The sequence below is a fragment of the Narcine bancroftii genome, chromosome 3 (assembly GCF_036971445.1).
Source record: "Narcine bancroftii isolate sNarBan1 chromosome 3, sNarBan1.hap1, whole genome shotgun sequence".
In the NCBI taxonomy this organism is placed as follows: domain Eukaryota; kingdom Metazoa; phylum Chordata; class Chondrichthyes; order Torpediniformes; family Narcinidae; genus Narcine; species Narcine bancroftii.
Window position 1 is genome coordinate 103,371,075 of NC_091471.1, and position 22,159 is coordinate 103,393,233.

At 39.9% G+C, this 22,159-nt stretch overlaps 1 protein-coding gene across 3 annotated transcripts in view; it reads right to left on the reverse strand.

Annotated features, from left to right (window-relative positions):
• LOC138757422 (PGAP2-interacting protein-like) overlaps positions 1–22,159 on the reverse strand; it is a 92,136-nt gene that overhangs the window by 61,732 nt on the left and 8,245 nt on the right. For 2 of the 3 annotated variants that reach the window (XM_069924684.1, XM_069924686.1), the window contains exons 2-5: positions 19,622–19,813; positions 12,372–12,492; positions 11,339–11,493; positions 1,670–1,862 (exon numbers count right to left, since the gene is read on the reverse strand). In XM_069924684.1, the coding sequence (XP_069780785.1) occupies positions 1,670–1,862; positions 11,339–11,493; positions 12,372–12,492; positions 19,622–19,813 (661 nt within the window). Of the gene's footprint in view, positions 1–1,669; positions 1,863–11,338; positions 11,494–12,371; positions 12,493–17,241; positions 17,378–19,621; positions 19,814–22,159 lie in introns of those variants that run through there. The other variant, XM_069924685.1, reaches the window with a different exon arrangement.

A 22,159-nucleotide genomic window follows, 5' to 3' on the forward strand; every position in this document is an offset into this window, starting at 1 on the left:
TCCAGGATTAAAGGCAAAATTAACAGCCATAAGGAACCTTGGTTTTCAAGGGATACTGGTTACATGATTAAGAGAGGTGTATAACAAGGAGCAAATGAGGCACTTGCAGAATATAGAAAATGTAAGAATACTGAAGGAAATCAGGAAGGCAAAAAGAAGGCATGAGGGTGCTTTGGCTGATAATGTGAAGATAAATCTGAAGGGTTTCTACAAGGAGTAAGAGGATAACAAGGGACAAAGTTGGTCCCCTAGAGGATCAGAGTGGTCAACTATGGATGGAGCCTCATGAAATGGGGGAGATTTTAAACAGATTTTTTTTTGCATAAGTATTTACTCAGAAAACTGGCATTGTGTGTAAGGATGGAAGGGAAACAAATAGAAGTGTCATGGAACAGATGGATATGAAGGAGGTGTTTGCTGTCTTACAGTGAGTAAAGGTAGACAAATTCCCTGGGCTGGATATAATATTCCCTTGGACCTATATAAATTATAATAATAATAAAAAGATTGGAAAAGAAAAAATATAAATTATAATAATAATAAAAAGATTGGAAAAGAAAAATATAAATTATAATAATAATAAAAAGATTGGAAAAGAAAAGAAAGGACCTGGAGGGAAACAAGTGTTGAAATTGCAGGGGTCCTGATGAATATATTCATAGTCCTTAGCCATGGGAAAGGGGCCAGAGGCTTGGAGAGTAGTTCATGTGGTCCTGATGTTTAAGAAAGGCTCCAAAAGTAAACCAGGTAACTATAGGCCCGTGAGCCTGACGTCAGTAGTAGATGAATTATTGGAAGGAGTTCTGAGGGGGGGGTGGCTATGATGGGAACATGTGCCATCAGTGGCACCTGCACCCATTAGATAACCCCATTCTGCAAATCTAACCTTGGTCTCCTGGAGTCATGCACCACTCAGCAGGTCAACAAAACTTAAATAGGTCCCTCTTCAATGCTCCAGTAATTTAGCTTATCCACACCCCCCCCCCCCCCCACACACACACACACACACACACACACCTTATAAATCTATATTCACATGGGGTGGCATACCACCACAAAGCAACAGTGAATCTAAGCCAAGGTTCCAGAAACTCACCAATTTGTCTTGTGCCTCAGGTGCGGCTCAATGAGTTCCAATACAAAGTCTAAAGTGTCCCAAGACATATAGAAATGACCCCCCCCCACCCCAACTCATCTTCATCAAAATTGTTTAGGACATAAGACCAGATCATGGGCCCGTGTGGTCTGTCTCTCCTTCACATTTTTCTGTCAGCTTCATCGTGCAAGCCCTGGACATCACTCCATGCCAGGTAGCATGTGCGTCAGAATCAGAGTCCCTGTTTGTAGTGTGTCACCTGGTCGACTATAGATTTACCATTGTCAGAGTTCAACCTAAGTCAGAGGTGAACGTCTATTTCGTCACTTAAGTGTGTCGAATATAGGTTTACCGTTGGAGTCTAACTGATCTCAGAGATGAATATCTGTATCGTCGCTTATGTGAATTTTTAATTGTGTACCGGTTAACATTCTCCTATTTGTTTCTCCTATTAATAAAAGTTGTGTGTAATTGAGACTCATCTCTGTGAACCTACCAAACCTGATTCTCTTCTCAACACAACAATGACACTGAAACTCAAAAGTAGAGCTTTCCATGCAACTAACAACTTACCCATAGGGATTTGGATCTGGTCCAGAATGTGGGTGACCTCTCACTGCCCATCGGGAAACCAATGAGACCTCTCCAAATATCCAGTGTATGAGGAACTGCAGACTTCCAAATGCAGCTCCACTCACAAGCCAATTCCGCCAATCAGACTCCATCTTTTCCACCGAAGATTTCATCTCCTTTTCCAAATGAAAATCTGTCACAGTCAATAAAGATTTCATTTATACACAAGTCATTATAATAATGAGATAAAGAGCTTATCCGTTGGCAACAAATGAATCCAAAGAACTGAGAAACTTCAGACAATTCAATTAGTTGAACACACTCAAAACAACAAGTGGAAGGCAAGAGTGCAGATGCTGGGCTGGGGAATTGAAAAAGATTTGCAGGAACTCAGCCAGTCAGCTGCACCTGTAGAAAGTAAAAGGCTTCAAAATTAAAGGTGATGCTGTGTGGTTAAGTCCTTCTAAAAATTCTGCCTCTACCCCCTTCTTGAGTTTCCATTTGCAAGAGCTTGCAAGTTCAATTTCCACAGGTAGGACCTTGATTGAGAGCAGGAGATTTTAAGTGGCAAAGGTGAGTGCTTAGCTAAATCTCTGGATCCAATAAAAGGAAGAGTTCAAGTGAAAGAGCTGTCACTGTAAGAGTGGGATGGATAGAGGATTTGGCTCAAGAGGCTTCTGCATGAAGAGGCAGAGGAAGAAGTGCAATGAGTGAAAACAGCTCAGGTAAAGCACAGGTAAAGACACGCAAGGCTTTTTGATGCAGCTGTGCTGAGGGGATTTGATTCAGGAGGCTAAGGAGAGGTCAAGCAAGTTATTTACCTTAACAGAGAGAGCAGCAGGAACGGCAATCAGGGAGAAGTACATTGCTCATGTAAGATATGATGCATTCAGCTCCAACAACACCATGTTAGTAAACTAGATGCACTCTGAATCACTGAGGCAGAGGGAATGATAGTCAAGAGTTATTGAAATGTAGTCACACCTACAGTGCCCTCCATAACATTTGGGGTAAAGATACTGCTTTATTTGCCTCTATGATCTATAGTTTTAAATTTGTAATCAAATAATTCACATGCAAGTAAAGTACACATTCCAGAATTTATTCAAGGTTATTTGGCTTGACCATCTATAAATTACAACACTTTTTATACATAGTCCCCTCATTTCAGGGCACCATAATGTTTGGGACATTCGGTTTAAGTGTTTGAATGCTCGGGTAGGTTTAATTGCTTCATTGGTGCAAGTATAAGAGAGCTAGGCTTGCTTCTAAGCTTATGACCAGCTTTGGAGCCTGTAGATGGCATTTTTCAACATGGGGACCAATTTTGCCAACAAAAGTCAAAGAAGCCATTATGAAGCGAGAAGCAGGAATTAAAAACAGTAAGACATCACTCAAACAGAAGATTTCATGAACAGAAATACAGAGGCTACACTGCAAGATGCAAACCATGGCAAATGTGGGATGCTTTAGATCTTGGGCAGTTCCTTAGACCTCCACACTGCTCTGATACAGGTCAATCTTGGTCTAATCTGTCCACAAGATCTTTTTCCAGATGGGTACAGGTTCTTTTAAATACTTCTTGGCAAACTGTCATCTGGCCATCCTGTTTCATGTCTAACTAATGGTGTGCAGCGTAGCCTCTGTATTTTCTATCCTGAAGGCTTCTGCAGACAATAATAATTGAGACATCCACACCTGCCTCCTAAAGAGTGTTTCTTGTGAAGAGTGTTTGGGGGAGATTTCTTCATTATGATGAAAATTCTTCTGTATCAGCAGTGGAGGTCTTCCCTGGAAGATCAGTCCCTTTGTGATTACTGAGCTCACCAGTTTACTCTTTTTTTCTTCATGTTCCAAACTGCTGATTTTGCTAATCCTAAGGTTTGGGTGAGGTCTTACTGTTTCATTCATGTTTTTCAGCATCAATTACTTATTTGGCTTTCATTGGCACAACTCTGGTCCTCGTATTGGAAAATGGCAACTGCAGGCTCCAAGATGATCAAAAGCTGAGAAGCAAGTTAAGCTCTGATACCTGCACCAATGAAGCAATTAAACATACCTGTGAACCAAAGTGCCCCAAACCTATGCTGCCCTCAAATTTGTGGGGGGGGGAAATACTACGTATAAAAAGTGCTGCAATTTCTACAAACCAAAATGTTTACAAATAACCTTGAATTAAATCTGGAATGTGCACTTCAATTACATCTAGATTTTAAAGTTCTCCAGTTTGTTTAACAAAGCCATTAATGGACTAGCCCCCTCCTACATCACTGATTTCCTAATGCCCTACTCCACTTCAAGACCCCTCAGATCAGCCAATTTAAGGCACATGGTTGTTCTGCGCTCAAATCACAAACTTGGGAGATCATGCCTTTGCTATTGCAGCCCCCAAACTGTGGAACAACATTCCTCCCACCATCAAATCAGCCCCTTCCCTTAACTCTTAAATCCAGGTTGAAGTTATATTTTTATTTGCAAGCGTTTTGAGGCGATTGTTGCCATCCTGTATGTACAATTCTGAACCTGTTTTATACTGCGCTTTAAATAGCTGCTTAAATTAAGATGCAATTTAAGATCTGTACAGCACTTTGGTCAACGCAAGTTGTTTTAAATGTGTTATATAAATAAAAACTAAACACATGAATTCTTTGATCACTTAAAACTGGAGGACAAGGGCAAATAAAGAAAGAAAGTGTCTGTCTTAAACATTATGGAGGGAACTGTATGGAGTGCAAGTTTGGGTTAGATTGATGGAATACCATGAGAACCCATGGCTGAGGATGACTAAAATCATCTTTTTGGAATATCACTAAGAGCGTACTGGTGAGCTCAACTATTGCAAAGGGACCAAAAAATAGGAATATAGAGGCCATGGGCCAAAAGGTCTGGGCTGTGCTATACTATTCGGTTTGAAAAATGTAAACAAATTCAGCAACAAAATTGAAAACTCGGATGTAATTGTATGAACCAAGTTTTCAGGGTGGTTTGTGTTAAATGACTGGTGCCTGCCTCCCTCAAGTTTTACAACAACTCTTGAAAGGAACAAAGTCCTAATTTATAGCTACACCTTCAGCAAACATTACAGGTACTGGTTTAAGGGGGGGGGGGGGGGAAGAAAGGGGAGAAGAGAGAAGAAAATCAATAAAACATCAAATGCTGGAAGTCCAAAGCATGCTGGAAACACTCAAGCAGCATTTGTGGAAAGAGAAATAATTTAAAACTCAGACCCTTTGTTAGAACTTGGAGAGGTAAAAGGTAACTTTAAGATGCCCAGATGATGGACAGCATGAAAAGCAAAGATCAAAAAGTGAACATGTACTAATACGGGAATAACAGGAAAAACAAGTTCCTGGAAAAATTAGAGAGCAACTAAATTTCCTTCTCAGTACTATTTGGTGAGAGATATGCCAAGCAGGTCAGCCTGTGCCAATAGGAAAAAACTCAGCCAAAGAAAAAATACAAATAGAAGACGCAATTGAAATGGACAGTTCTGATCAACAGAAAAGCTGAGTTGCCTAAAGCTGGAGAATTCAAGAGTCTGGAAAGTTGCAAAGTACCCAGATGGCAGATGTATACAAACACCTGACCCATGAACACTCCTACATACAAAAGAGCCCACATTAAATTCAAAAGTCTAATTTCCTCTCACTTTTGCATTAGTCTTGTGTTTTTATGCCAATTATTACAAAATAGTAATCACATCTTCCCAGTAATTTTTTAAAAAATCATGGGCACCTGGAATAGACTACAAGGGGTAGTGTGGATGAAAATATAATGGAATTATTTAAAGAGACGTGCAAAAATTTGAATCACGTGCAAGAATTTGACCCAAATTGCATCACGTTTGATGCAGTCATGGTGGGCCAAAGGACCTGTTGCTGTGCTGAACTGCTTAATATTCTAAAATCAACATGGACACAAGACCACAACATCACAAGATATAGAAACATAGAAGATAGGAGCAGGAGTAGGTCATTCGACCCTTCGAGCCTGCTCCGCCATTCAACGAGATCATGGCTAATCTTAAAGTTCAGTACCCCGTCCCCGCCTTCTCTCGGTAACCTTTAATACCCTTATACTGAAGAAATATATCTAATTCCCTCTTAAATATATTTAATGAACCTGCCTCTACTGCCCTCTGTGGCAATGAATTCCACAGATTCACCACCCTCTGGGTAAAGAAATTCCTCCTCATCTCGGTCCTAAATGGTTTGCCTATTATCCTCAAACCATGGCCCCGGGTTCTGGATTTTCCCATCATTGGAAACATCCCATCTGGGAACAGAAATTGGCCATGTGTGGTTTCACTAAAGCAGAGGAAACCATATTGTGAACTTAATTGCATTTAGATCAATTCTGAGTGAATGACTGCTTCATCTGGGTAGACTTGGGATCTATGGAGGATAGAAAAGGAAGTGATAAAAGGTCAGGTCTTGCATCTCTTATAGTTGCACAAGAGAGCATCATAATAGAAAGTGGTGGTTGATGGAGATGGAAGAATGGACCATGAACACAACTGCCCCTTCAAAATGATGAAAAGCAGAGTTGAGGAGAGGGAATTATTTGGTGAGATTCTTGTTGAAGTTTCCATAAAATTCAAAGGATAATCCATAGGGTGGATGGCAAGGGCCAGAAGAACTCAACTGGGGATCAAAAGTATTTGCATGAAATTAATAAGATGTCACTCCACAGTGGCAATGTTTCTAGCATTTCTTGTTCTTGCAGGAAGACAAGCTCACTCTCAAGAAGGGGTGGAAAGACAGAAGATCTAGACTACTCATTAAATCTCATCTGGGAATATTATTTTTCTCTACTCACAAAATCTGTGTTAATGTACAAGGAGAAAATCTAATTTAATTAATTCTGCAAACAAGATGTTCTTCCTTCTCAGCAGCTTTCCCATCTACAAAGCAAGTATTTTGAAGAGTAATTACATTATAGGAATCAGATAAACCAATTTGCTTTTTAAAAAAAAAGAAAAAACATAATTCATTTTAATAATGGCAGTTAAAGAATTTTCTAGAAAAACAGAAATTGAGTAACAAACCCTGATTATGCATATTATGCAAGTGGAGACAAGAATTTGTGCTCCTCCTCCAGACCCTACTGCCTGGCTGTCCTGGCCAACAGCCTCGTACAGGTTTAAAACCACCCATAGAAAAAGGTTTGGTTAAAAAAATTCTGAAAACCCACAGAAGTCCATGCCCATGATGGCAGCACCTGTGCTCAGCACCCCAAATTACAAAAATTTTGGGTTCTATGGGAGCAACAGGCTGGTACAGGGTGCCAGAGCAAGAAATAGTCACCCGGACCTCCCACCTTCCCACCCCCCCACTCCACCAACTGAAAGGAGCCTGGGAGAATACAGAACAGGATAGGGACCACAGTGGCAGACCAGTAAAGGCTTGGCCAAGCTGCAGGAGATTAGATCGTCGGAACCTGTATTCTAACCAGCATTCACGAGAGTGTGACTGGTTCCCAAGCTGAGCAGGTGCCAATAGCTTCCAAATTGCACCATGTATTCAAATCCAGGGGTTGAGGAAGGTGGCATATGACCCAAGATCAGGTTTACAACTGGAACACGAAAGGCCACTGAGATTACAGGAGCACAAGAGGCAGCAGGATCTACAAGCACTCAATGTCTCTAAAGGAGCCTCTCTCTTCTTGAATTCAAAGGGCAAGGTAAAACACATTTTGTGCTTGTGAAAATAAAGTCCATACAACATATAACAATTACAGTACGGAAACAGGCCACATCGGCCCTTCTAGTCCGCACCGATTTACATGAAACTCCACTAGTTCCACCTACCCATGCCCATTACCCTCCAACCCCATGTACTCATCTATCCTCCTCTTAAATGATAAGATTGACCCTGCCGCAACTACCTCTTCCAGCATATCATTCCACTCAGCCACCACTCTCCAAGTGAAGAAGCATCCTCTTGTATTACTCCTAAAGTTTTGCCCCCTAACCCTTAACTTATGACCCCGTGTTCCAATCTCCCTTACCCTCAGGGGAAAGAGCCTATTCACATCTACTCTATTTATTCCCTTCATTATTTTAACTACCTCTATCAAATCCCCTCTCAACCTTCTACGCTCCAATGAATAAAGTCCCAGTCTGCTTAATATTTCTCCGTATTCTAGATAGTGCAATCCAGGCAACATTTTTGGCAACCTTCTCTGCACTCTCTCTACCTTATTTTTTTTTTATTTAAAAACTTTATTCGTTCAAAAAACAAATAATATCTTCTATCTAATATGATAAATATCAGTCTTATCCAATGACTGCTGTACAATCAAATACATATGCAAGCATTATTAAAAACTTGGTCCTTCAGCCCATCCAGCCCACATTAGTATTCATCTGAACATAATTTTAATTACAATTAACCTTCAGATTTGTCTTTGTCCTTCATTTGCTTAATCAAATCTAATCTCAAATTTAAAAGTGAATTCTAATCTTAAGTTTAATCAGCAGTTTAAAAGTGAATTTCATTGCCCACATATTTGCAGTCAGTCCAAACTAAATACCTTGCCCATTTTTGACCCTCACCAACCATAAAAACACCACCACATACATTATACATTTTCAGAATTTTTCAAGTCGTGGCAATTTAAAAAAATTTTTTTAAACTTCTACTTCCTTTCTCATTAACAAGTGGTCTGCGTCTATAAAATGGTTTAAAGATTTTATTTACAAATCACAGGTGTTTTAAAACAATCCAGAGATGTTCAAGAGCTCATAATGCCTCAAGAAAACAATATATATATTTTTTTAAACTTTATTTAAAATTTTATGACATGAATAAAATAAAAATTACATTTAAAGAAATAATAAAAAAATAAGATAATAAAAATTAGAATACTACATCATTAAACTACACAAATTAACCCCCCCAATAATTATAACACAACATTAATCATCTAATTTAAAATTAATCCAACCCTCCCCCCAAAATAAAGAGTGAAGAATTAATTAACAATATTGTAAATAAAATAGAAAAAAACCCACTTACAAAGGATAAAACAACAAAAAAAATTACTAACAACAAAAAAAATATCAATACTAAAATAATACCCTTAAACATATATTTAAATCAAACATAATACATGTATTTAACAAATGAAATCCACTTTAAAACTAAGTTCAAATATTAAAATCATATATCAATCACATATCTGTTATTCAAAAAAATCATAATTAATAATACATAAATACAGAATTTCCATTAATACCAAGTTTCCTTCATAATTCATCGAGAGAACAAAAACATCCCTTAGAAAAACAATCAGATAAACTTTTTATTCCCTTCCCCTCCCCTTATATAAAAAAAGAAAAAAAAAGAAAAAAGTTCAAACTCATAAAATTCTCCATATTCTTCATTTATAACATCTTCAAAATACTCTAACGAAATTAACTTAATTTTATTAAACTCTTCTCCCTCAATGTATTTGTACTTAATTTTCTTCTTTTTCTTCTTATCACCTTTCCCCTCATCTTCCTCTTCATCTAATTCAACATCTTCAATTTTTGACTTATTATCATCTGTGACATCATCCTCTTAAAAAAAGAAAAAAGAGAAAAAAAAACCCCAAAAAAAAGAGAAAAAAAGGAGAGAAAAAATCCTCCTAATTCCCTCTCAATTACAATCAGAAAACAAAAAGAGTTAAAAAAAAAATATTTATTTAAAAAAAAATAATAAAAAAACCTTCACTTCTTAACCCAAAAATTAAAAAGAAAAAAAAAAAACAGGTTGCAGGTCACAACTACCTCCTCCTGTTTAATCATCCCAAAGCAGTAACTCCCCCAAAATATTGGGTGTGAGATAACTCACAGGTAGCTGATGACTTCTGGAAACTAGTGCCCACCCAGTTCCCTCTCCCAACTCCCATTTCATTAAACTATCATCATTATTTAAACTATTTAAACTCTTCTCAAAAAAAAATAAAAGATTTATTTTTTTTTTAAATCAACGTTACCACTTTGGTCACCATTGCTTCCATTTCTTTTAAAAAACTGGATCCCACCTTACATCTCTACTCTCTTTGGAGACCTTGAAGGACTACATCGTTCCTGAAACTGCATGATTGGTAGAGACTGAGCAAAGTCCATAACCTCTTTAGGATTGTCAAAGAACTTTGGCTAATTTCCATCCTAAAAAATCTTCAGTACTGCAGAATACCTGAATGTTCCCTTATGTCTTTTTTTCCACAACCGTTCTTTCACAGAATTAAATTTGCGTCGTTGAAACATAATTTCTTGACTCAAATCTTGATAGAAGAAAACAGGATTATTCTGAACCATCAAAGGAGATCTATTTTGCTGGGCATTTCTAATAGCCGTACGTAAAATTGTCTCTCTGTCACAATAGTTTAAACAACGGATCAAAACAGATCTTGGATTCTGTCCTGAAAAAGATTTTCTTCTTAAAACTTTATAAGCACGTTCCAGTATTAAACCTTCAGGGAGTTTATCCTGTCCTAACACTCGTGGAATCCATTCAGTAAAAAATTTTCTTGGATCTGGTCCTTCTATGCCTTCTGGCAAACCAACAATTTTCACGTTGTTCCGTCTAGATTGATTCTCCAAATAATCAACCTTTTTTGCTAAATTTTTATTTTGGATCTGCAATGTTTCAATTATTCTATTTTCATCTTGCAGTTGATCCTGTGCATCGACTAAACCTTGATCACACATTTCAAATCTTTCAATGGTTTCAAGCTTAAAAGCTCCATTAATGACTTCCGCCATCACATTAATCTTGGAAATAAACAGGTTCACAAAATTAGCTAAGTGACTCGATACAGAATATATCTTATCTTCAAGATCCTTAACAAACATTTCAACAGAAATAGATTCAGGCATAATGGGGTCTTGCTGTTCCTTAGAGACCACGGGATCTTCTGTCCCTTCCCTTAATTTAGTATCTTTTCTAGCAGTTTGACTTCGTATAAAAATCCCTCTCAAAGACCTCCCAGCAATGCCAGGAGACTGAAGATCAGGGTTATCTTTAAGCCAAATCTCTTTAATCATCTTCACTGAATCGATGTCTGGAAAAACCGTTGTAATTGAAGATGCATTTTGCAGCGCCACCACTATAGCAGTCGAATGACAACTCTTTAACTCTCCAGCTGGTGGCGCCCCAGCTGATTCAACTGTCAAAACCTCAGCAACAACACCTGCAGTGGCCACTGTGCGAAACACTGGCACCCGTCCAGCCCCTTGTTCTGAAAGCTGTTGAGTGCGACCTTCAGAGAGCCTCACCGGCTTAAAACGAAGCTTCAATGCCGAACTCTGCACGTCCTCCTCTGGATCCATTCTACGTTGAGACCTGGCTTCTTGTAAACAAGTAGGCTCAGACAATTTCGGAAAATGTAGTTTTTTAGCAGTCTGTTGATATTTTCTTTTACTTTTTTTTTGCATATAAACCATTAGGCACTAATCCAACACCTCTTATTATTTATAAACTTTTAAAAGAACTTTAACGGGCACTTAAAGACAAAACAATAAATCAGAGTCAGGAGAGGTCTGGAAGGCACATCTGTGCCCTATGCCATCTTGCCACGCCCCCAAGAAAACAATATTGAAGTATACATATTTCCTATTTGGGCAAATATTTAACCTCCAAATCTTAAAATATTCTACTACTTCAATGTACACTTTACCGGAATGTATTCTCTCCAAAGTCACTATGGTACCCAGTGCCAGCATTAAAGAGTTGAATGTGTTGCATGTCCACAATGGGTCCAGGGATGTGTACCAGATCCTTATTACAAGGTGCAGAATATGACCCAGAATGAAGCCCCAACAGCCACAGAGCCTACAAACCGAATAGAGAAATGTGTCAGCGTCTGTTTATTCTTTATGACGATACAAATCATTTGTGTTTGAGGAACTACAAGTACATGCTGCTTAATATCCATGATACATCCTGTGGAATTGAACGTTATGCAATGCGGATGTTGTGTCAGCAAAGCTATATGGGATGTTGTCATGTACCTGTAAGCTTTATTTGTAAGTAGGGACCAGTGCGGGGAATGCACAAGGGCAGCCGCGGAACTAATGTGGGGACAGACACGGGACTGTGGGGAGAGAGAGCAGGGCAGTGGGATTAGTGTGGGTATACAGTATACAATTTCCTATAGCAAGCAATTGCTTTCTCTAAATGCTCACAGTAACGAATTATGGGACCATGGACGCATATGCAATCAGACATTAAGCAGCACATATCTGTGTTCAACTATTTTATGTTAACAGTTATTTCTTTTTCCATTCATTCCTTAACACAAGTGGTATTTCAATTAATTCAACTACCTTAACTTCCACCACTCCCCCTTCACCCCGCCCCCCCCCCCAACCACTCTCCCCAAACACAAGTTGCCTACAACCTTCAGTGAAAGCCAAATTCAATCCACATCCAACGTGTCACAATTGGGATTGCAGGGTTACTTGCTAAAGCCACATTCGTATTGTATATAAAAAAAAATGAACGGCTGTTAATTTTTAAATAGAGGATACAAATTGATGTACAAGAAGCCACACATTAATTTAACAGTGTGTATTTAGTACCACTAAATTCTTACCAAGTACCATTCAAATACTTTCTGGTAATTAATATCACAATTTATTTGTTGCACCAGTATATTCTTTACTCAAATTCACCATTTGATCTATAAAAATAGGACAAAATATTGATACCTTTGCTGATCATTTCCTGACCACCAAGTGGTAGCTTGAACAAGTAAAGATGAAGATACACCAAGAGCCAACGTTAAGAGTCGGATAAGAGGGTTAGGGGCTTGGTATGAAGCAATACTCACTGCAAAGCAAAAAATAATATTGAAAGATCAAATAACATTTCTTTCAGAAGCTTGAAAAATATTAGATACTTTTAACACGCAAAACCATTTTTCACAGAAAAACCCAATAACTTGGTTTCAACAATGGTTTAGTGGTGCGACTCTTCCAACAAACAAGAAACTCAGAGGCAGTCTCAATACCACTAAATTTGCCTTCAATGGCAGAGATTTCACAATGTACAAGAGATATTGTTAATGTGACTTATAATGATGCAAAAAGCCAGCTGTGAATGGATAGCATATAGATTTGACCAATTTCATAACTATTCATTCACTGCAATTGTTACCCTTCAGTGAGACCAATTCATTCTGGCATGCAATTAGATTTCCTCTACAAGTATGACTGAAGTGGGTCAGCCCTGCAGAACAGGTCATCTCCAAAAGCAAAAGACAGCAGAAATAACAGAAATTCTTGCAAGTGTTCAATGAGCTTGATAGCATTTAAGGAGTGCAAGAAACAGTTAATATTTCATTCTTTGAACTTTCCAACCAACACCATGAAAGATATTTACAAACACATGTACAACTGCATTTCAAAAGAGACTCACTGCCACACCTTCAAGCGCAATTTGGAATAAATTGACTTTGACCTTCCACATGACAACATGTATTTCACAAATGTAGAGGGCTAAATGGTGCAGTGGGCTAAACCGTCGCCCATGCGGCTTGCCGAACAGCTACGCAGTGCTGCAGGCCTGTTCGCTACTCATTCACCTGGCTGGGGGGACCGCGCATGGCGCTGTGGACTGGGTCATGGCACACTGGAACACTTACTTTCAAGATGGCGCATTGGACCTGTCGTCTTAAGATATGAGCCTCGCAAGTGAGTGACAGGCACCGGGTGATGTCACTTCCGGTTCCGAGCAGGGAGGGGTTTAAAAGTGGAGGAAAATTCAAATAAAGTGTCTTTTCTGACTAGCACGGTGTCTGGTGTATTCATTTAGTCGCTCTACTGGAGTAGTCATTACAATTGGTGACCCCGACTGCAAGAATCAGCCGAAGCTTGAATCTACGGTCAACATGGATTGAATCTACGGTCAACATGGACACAATAATAGCAACAGCTGCCACAGCTGCAATTAACACAGTAAGCATTCACTTGCCACCTTTCTGGGCCCATCAGCCTCGTGTGGCTGAACCAGGCTGAGACCCAGTTCCACCTTTGTGGAATAACAGCTGAAGACAAGGTTTTGGCACATCGTTGGGGCACTGGATGCTGCTACAGCATCTAAATTCCAGCATTTCCTCCTGGATACCTTGGAATTAACTAGGCATGAACAGGACATGTGGCTTTTGAATACAGAGGGGTTAGGTGACAGGAATCCGTCCAGTTAGCTTGCACTAGCAGACAGTCATTTTAATTGTTTTCTTTTGAGACCTTATTCCTGGTGAAGATCCTGGGTCACGTCTCCATACCAATAGCAAACATGAATTTTAGCCATCCCTATGGTGTGGGTCAGGAGGCTGACAGACTACCACATGCCAAGGCAAGAGTCTGCCCACATACAGCTATATTCATGGGAGAAATATCTCCCATGCCCTGCGATTCAAACAAAAAAGACGAACGTACCAACAGGCACTGAGAATGGTGTTTTTACCACCGGCAGTGGGGGGAAAATACCTGTAGTTGCGTGCCCATGTGGCTACCATGACGGCAATGGCAAGCCTGAAAAGTTGTTAGGAAATGACAGAGCCAGCTGCCAGTAGTGAACTCGGCAGCTGGCACGAGTACTGGCCTTCTCTACCTTTATGATGACGCTTATAAGTGCAAATTTATCAGACAACAGACACTGAGCTCAGTTTGCTCCCACCAATGTACTTTGAAAAGATGCACAAGTGACAGGGACTTGCCCTTCAAGCTGCGAACGGGACTTCTATTCCCAGCTTTGGCATGCGACGCATCATAATTAAGATAGGAGAGTCCATTGGAATTTCATTTTGGCTTCCATCACACAGCCCAGCTTGGAAGCAGATTTCCTTCGGGCCCAAGACCTGCTAGTTGATGTTAAGTGAAAGCTAGTCAATGCTACTACTTTGCAAATGATGAGTTTCCCTACTCAGATACACACTCTATACACTGATACCTATGCAGTCTTGCTCAATGAATTTCCTGGTGTACTCTTTCCTAAATTCAGTTCCTCAACAACGGCCCATGGCGTGCCTCATTACATCGACACTTCAGGGCTGCCAATTTATGCCAGGGCTTGTCATCTCCCACCAGATAAACTACAGCATGCCAAGGCAGAATTTACTGCCGTTGAGGAATTGGGTATCATTTGGTGTTCCAACAGCCCTTGCGCATCACCATTACACATGGTGCCCAAGAGCACTGGTGGGTGGAGACCCTGCGGCAACTACCACAGACTCAATGATACAACTATGCCTGGCAGATACCCCATTCCGCACTTGCAGGATTTCACTGCCCACCTGCACAATTACCGTGTCTTAAGGAATATCATCAAATCCCAGACCATCCAGATGACATTCCCAAAATGGCAATTATTATTCTTTTCAGGCTTTTAGAACTCCTCATAATGCCATTGATTTGAAGAACGCTGCTCAAACATTCCAGCGGCTTATGGATGCTTTGGACAGGGATTTAGAATTCGCCTACATAGATTACATCCTCATCGCCAGTCAAAATGAACAAGATCACCAACTGCACTTACACCGCCTGTTCCAATGGCTAGATGAATTCAGACTTACCATCAACCCTAGCAAATGCCAGTTTGGCAGAACGACCATCGATTTCCTAGGGCACAAGATTGGGGCAGAAGGTGTGTTTCCCTTATCCACCAAAGTGGACGCTGTACACATTTTCCTGAAACCTACCACAGTTAAGGGAGGGCAGAAATTTTCGGGCATGGTGAATTTCCACCAGCCGCTGACATTCTTGGCCCAATATTTCAACTCTTCACTACAAAGCGCAAAGAAGTTACTTGGACCGCAGACGCGGAGTTTGCATTCACAGCTACCAAAGACCTCTAGCCAACAAGGCAATGCTTCGAATCCTAATCCCACCACCACCCTGGCACTCTCCAGTCCCTCTGATGCAGCAGTGGGTGCTGTTCTCGAGCAGTCCATCAATGGCCATTGGCAACCCCTGGCTTTCTTTAGCCATCATCTATGGCCATCAGAAATGAACTACAGCACATCTGATCGAGAGCTGTTAGCATTGTACCTGGCCGCACAACACTTCCAAAATGTTTTGGAGGGCTGCTATTTCATGGCTTTCATGGACCATAAGCCACTCACTTTTGCCTTTAGCAAGATATTGGACCAGTGGTCAGCCAGGCAACCCCACTTATCTTACATTTCTAAATTCATTATGGATGTACATCATGTTTTAGGAAAAAACAATCTGGTTGCTGATGTGCTGTCCAGACTGGCAGTCCATCACATCCAAGGTGATGTCGATATCTCTACTTGGCGAGTGCGCAGGCCGTGGACCTGAATGTTCAGGAATACAAAACTGCCATTATAAATCTAGACATAGAACATGTGGCACCACAACTAGGTGGGCCAAGTCTGCTTTGCGACATGTCAATGCACTACCCCAGGTCGGTAGTCCCCGCATCTTGGAGACTGTGCCTTTTTGACGAAGTTCATAACCTGTCCCATCCCTCCATCAGAGCAACAGTCAAATGTATGGCGTGGACTTAAAGATGTTGCGCAGTGGGCCTGAACTTGTACCCATTGCCAAACTTCCATAGTTCAGTGGCACACCAAGGCACCTCTCCAGTCTTTCTCAGCAATGTCCAACATTTTGAGCATGTGCATATAGACCTGGTCGGACCACGGCCAGTGTCTCAGAACATGAGATACATCCTCATGGTCATAGACCAATTCATGCAATAGCCAGAGGTCATCCCACTGCCATCCAGCAATGCTGAGACATGCACCAGAGCAATGATTGCCAACTGGATCTCAAGATTCAGAGTTTCCATACACGTCACTTCAGGCGGCAGAGCACAATTCACATCTGCGATATGGACTGCCCTTGTGGCACACAACTACATCACACCACAGAGTACCACCCAGAGTCCAATGGTTTTGTGGATCATTTGACCGCACTCAAAGCCCAACTCACTGGGCCCAACTGGATAGATGAGTTGCCATGAGTTCTGCTGGGAGTGCTCACCGGCCAGAAGGAAGACATGCCAGCATTGTCCGCAGAAATGGTTTATTGTTCAGTTCTCTCATTTCCAGATGGCTTTCACTTCTCGTCACTCCTGTTCTTCCGACCTGGATGAGCTTCAGCAGCTTCAACACCACGTCGCAGTAAGAAAACCGTTTCCAACCAACTGGCATGGAACCTCCAAACAGCATGTGTCTCCAGCCCTCCTCCACACTAACTGTGTTTGTGTGTAGACAGGCCCCAGGAACGCCATTGCAACAGCTGTATGATGGCCCTTTCCGCATGATCAAAAGGGATGGGGTTGTGTACACTTTAGGTATTGAGGGACATTCCCAACTATTTAGCTTAGACAAACTCAAACCAGCACATGCGGACCAGACTACCCCTATTTGCTGCCCCTCACCCAGGAGACGAGGGCATCCCCCTAAGGCGCACGCAGCCAATTCATCTCCTTTTGGTGATGAATTGGGGGGTGGCGTAGTGGGCCAAGCAATGCATTGGCCTGAACCGTTGCCCGTGTGGCTTGCTGAGCAGCCACGCAGCGCCTCTGGCCTGGTCGCTACTCACTCACCTGGTCGGGGGCCATGCACAGAGATTGGGGCACTCATTTTCAAGATGGCACACAGCTCCCGTGTTTATTTTAAGACACTAGCCCTGCAGGTGAGTGGTAGGCACACGGTGATGTCATTTCCTGTTCCGAGCTGGGAGGTGTTTAAAAGTAGACGCAAATTCAAACAAAGCTGATTAACACTGTGACTGGTGTATTCATTTAGTAGCTCTACTGGAGTAGTCCCTACAACATAAAAATAATTAAGTTATACTTCCCATCCAGTACTTACTCATAAAAAGATGTAAAGTACAATAATCCTACTTGCAATATATTGTATAATAGGCACTTTCAAATGCAGTAAAATGTTCCAAATTGCTTCACGGTATAAAATTGAACAGCCACGCAGAAAAACTGTTTGTAGGAATGCCTTAAGGGGAAAACAGAGGACTCGAGACAAGTTCAAAAAGATTACGAAGAAAAATGAAACTTTTTTTTTAAAAAAAAGAGTCCACATCCTTTTTGGTTTTTCTTCAACCTTTCTACCTTCAGTGTTCTCTTGTAGGTGTGGAAAAGCAATTTAAGTTCCCTTGTAAGGTGGACACAGGAAGGTTCAGCATCATATTATTCCAAGATGCAACTTTGCCAGGGGGTTTTCCTCAAAGAATTTTGTTTACAGAATTTGTGCAATACAGGAGAGTGGTGGGCAGAGGGGAGGTAAGTATGCAAGTAGGGTGGACAAGAGAAAAGAGCAGGGAAGAAACAGGTCAGCTGAAGCCCTGGTTTTACCATCATGCTGAGAGCAGCTTCCAAAGTGCTTGTCCAAATTATAAGATGAATGAGTCAACATTCCAACAACTTTTGGACAGACATCACTTGTTGACCCTTTAAAGACCAAGAGCCTGGACAGAAAAAACTCCAATCAACAGGCTTTACATTGGGCCTTACTGCTATTTCAAGCACTGGCTCAAAACCTTTCCCAAGAAGCTTTAACCAATATTAAACCCAAATGTGTCTGGTTTACATGAAGCCAGCACAACACTTCACAATTTCCAAGCAGTTAGTTTAAATGGAGTAATTAAAAATGTTTAGTCGGTGAAATGGAAACAGAAAATGCTGTAAATATTCAAATTAAGCAGCATCTGTAAGGGGAGAAAAGGAGGTAACATTTCAGGTCAAATGGCTCTTCATCTGAACCAATACTGGAGTCAACCAAGCCAGATCTAAAGAGCATGCAGAAAGGGACTTTGTTCATGCTGGTAAATTGAAACGAGTAGGCCATTGCGTGTCTCAGTGCTTGGGCTCCAGCTATTGACAAGCTGTCAACAATTTAAGTGAGCTGACCACCCCAGCCATAAAACTGCTGCAAGATCAAAAGTGTGCCTCCACTTTAATGACACAGAACATTTTCTCCATCACTGGCCAACCGTGCATATTTATGTTCTATCATACTTTTATCTTTATTTTTCTTTGTAACAATAATTTAAATAACTTTATCTGCCCTGTGTACCTGAGAAGCTGTACCAAGACTAATTGCATGTACAAATAGGAATTGCCTAATCAAATATTTTGATTATTTTTTCTGGGTTTTTTTCCACACTTCAGACAGAGATAAGCATCTTAGTTTTTTAGTCTAAAACATATTTGTACAAGGGCTTCATTTAACTCCCTAGCATTCTGAAACTTTATTTTTATATGTTGATGTTTCCAGTCAATTAAAAACATTGAGCAATAGCTTCTGCTACATTCTAGTTATTTTGCTGCTGTGTTTTACTATGCAAACTCCAAAGATGCACCATCACTTTTCACATCATAAAACTTTGGATTCATTGTGTTGGTGAATATCTTGCAGAAACAAATGAGCTCAGAATCAAATAATCTACTCACATTTGCATTCTAGGCTGAAACATGAAGAATGGAGATTAAAAATCAGAGGATTTGCAACTCATTTGAAATAAAGCACACAGATAACCTTGGCCCCGGATGTGATCTAACTGCACTCAGATGCCATTAAGTAACCTTGGACAATTTTACTTGGCAGCTGAACCATCATACTGATTTTTTTTATTGTTCTAGTGCACTTGGGGATTTGTTTCAACATCAACCTGCGCTGCAATGATATAAACAGGTTGACTCGCAGTAGCTGTTTAGAACAGAGCAGGTGCAGACTCAAAGAAGAAACAAGTTGTGAAACACAGATGTCTATAGATACCATGGTTGAAGCAAAAACACAATGCTGGAAGAACTCACCTGGTCACAGAGTACATTATGTAGCAAAGATGAAGATGCATAACCAACGTTTTGAGCTCAAGCCCTTCATCAAGGACCAGCTGAGTTTCTTCAGCATTGTTTTTACAAAGATACACTTATTTACCAATTATGGAAAAGCAAAACATTCACTTACCTAGAGTAATTAGTCTGAGAATGGCAAGGGTATACTTGTTGTTAGTCAATTTCCATACTGATGCAACTTTTAATATTAAGGGTGAGCAAAATACAGCAGCAAAGATTTCATAGCCAGTGATTTCCAAAACTTGAAGCGGAAAGTACCAGAGCATTGGGGACAAGGCATAATAAAGGGATAGGGAAATGTAACCTGAAATTAAAATGCAAAAACTATTTAGAAAGCCTAAAATTGCAAATCAAATTGTAAAATGTCAACTGTTTTCACTTATTTCTTGACGTCACTTTACATTCCCTAATTAAATTTCAAGTTGTAATATGCATTTATTACTTTTGTTCTTGCTATCAAAACAGATTCACAATTCATGTGCCTTTAAAAACAGCTCTGAATGGGGCATTATTTGTAGCGTATTGTATACCCAAATCAAAGGTAGTTCCAAAACTATTCTTACTTGTTGAAATAGCGCTCATCAGGAGCCTGGAAGAACTGAAGGTGACAGAGGATGATTTGACCAAATTGTTTGAGCAACTATGCAGAAGCATTTCAGCAAATGTTTGCATATAGAAGATCAGCAATTAAACTGAATTGTCATATTTGTACTCGTTACACAATGTCTTAGCTTTTTTTTAAAAAAAAAGCTCCAAGTCACAAATATACAAGTGTTCTATTTGCATTTCTCATTTGCCTCCAATACAAATCTTCCACACACTGGGAAATTTTTAATCAGACTTCCAAGTTTACCACAGATCTGGAATTTTATTCACTAAATCAATTAATTTCATTTACAATAAACTATACATTTTCACATTTTGAATGCACACTGTCTATTTCCCCAGGGTAAACTATTCTCAAACTAGAGGGCAGATTATGGGGAGAGGGAAGAGATTCAAGTCGAAGCTGAGGGGTAACTTTTTCCACTCAGAAGGTGGATGCCATCTGGAACAAGCTGGCAGAGAAGGGCGTAAAAGGAGAATCACAGCATTTGAGGGCCATTTGGACAGTTATAGATAGGAAGGATTAGGGATCAATGGGACCAGCTGGGAAAGCCAACTTGATCAACATGGACAAGTTGGACAGGAGGGCCTGTTCCAGCACTACTGTCCTTACAAGGTCCCAAACCAACTCCAAAATAATTATTAATGAGTAAAAATTGTTATTATTACCAAGCAGGATCATAAATACAATATCATGAACACAAGTGATTTTGATCAAGTCAATAACAATTTCTAAATCTTCAATTTGGAAGAAAGATCTTTAACACTCATAACTCAGGAGAAGGCAAAATATTTCATTCTCATAAACACAACTTTTATCGTCTCAATGAATTCTCATGACTTGATTAAAATACCTGTTATTCAACTATTATTCAAACCCACAGGCTTCCCAATTGATGCATTTAATTAAAATTCATATTTAGCAGGACATTTTAGGAAACAAAGTTCTGGTGAGAAGGAAGTTAGTTATAGATATTGGGAATCTATAGGCATTTCCAACAAGAGTCTTTGTCCAATTTATCCATATTCTGGCCCCTGCTCCACAATGCAGTTGTTCAGTTAAATTTCTTTGTCCATAGTGATTTTCAAATTCTCCACATTATGCAAACTACTTCATTTACAAAAATATAGAAGATTGGATGGTGTCCAAATGCTCAAAGGGCACGAGAAAAAGGAGGCTAATGATTTACAGTCCCAATGTCAACTGGAACTTCAAGTTTGCTCGAAGCTATAAAAATATAAAATAACTGCTTTTTTCAAAGAACCGTAGTTTGAAAATTTAAAATGGGACAACCACAGAAATAACATGGTGCTGATCATTTTGTGACTGAGCATAATTTACCAATTTCTCTCTACCCGTGTTTTCAACATCTTCCAACTTTGGGTAGAAGTTTGCTGGACAGAAGGGGTAACAACAAATATCCCAGAAAAGTCAACTCTCAGGATTCAGTCTTCAGGGGATTTGGAATAGCTTTAACCAAAAACAAAATTAATCTTGCTCTTTGGAAATTACATCATCAGGGAGCATGGCTAGCAGTTAGTGTAATGCTATTACAGCACCTGCAACCTGGGCTCAAAACCAATACCGTCAATAGGAGTTTGTACATTCTCCCTCTGTCTACGTGGGTTTCCTCTGGGTGTTCCCGTTTCCGCCCACCCTTCAAAATATATGGTTGTAGGTTAATTGGGTGTAAAGGGCTCAAGGGCCTGTTAAAGTTCAAAGTTTAAACTTCAGATTTATTGCATAACCCCACATAGATCCCCAAGATTACTTTTCCTGCAGGCCAGACAGAACTTCTTGGTGCAAAAAAAACTGTACTAAAGATACATATACAAGTTAAATACAAGCAAATGAAATGTAAATAAACTGCAATAGAGAAAATAAATGTTCAATAATAAGGCACAAAGTAAGAATCTGTAAAGAATCTCTAATTGAATTTGTTGTTTAAAGTCTGGTGGTGGAGGGGTAGAAATTATTCCTCAATCTGATGGTAAAAGACCTAGACCTCTTTACTGATGGCAACAGAACAGAACATCCTGGGTG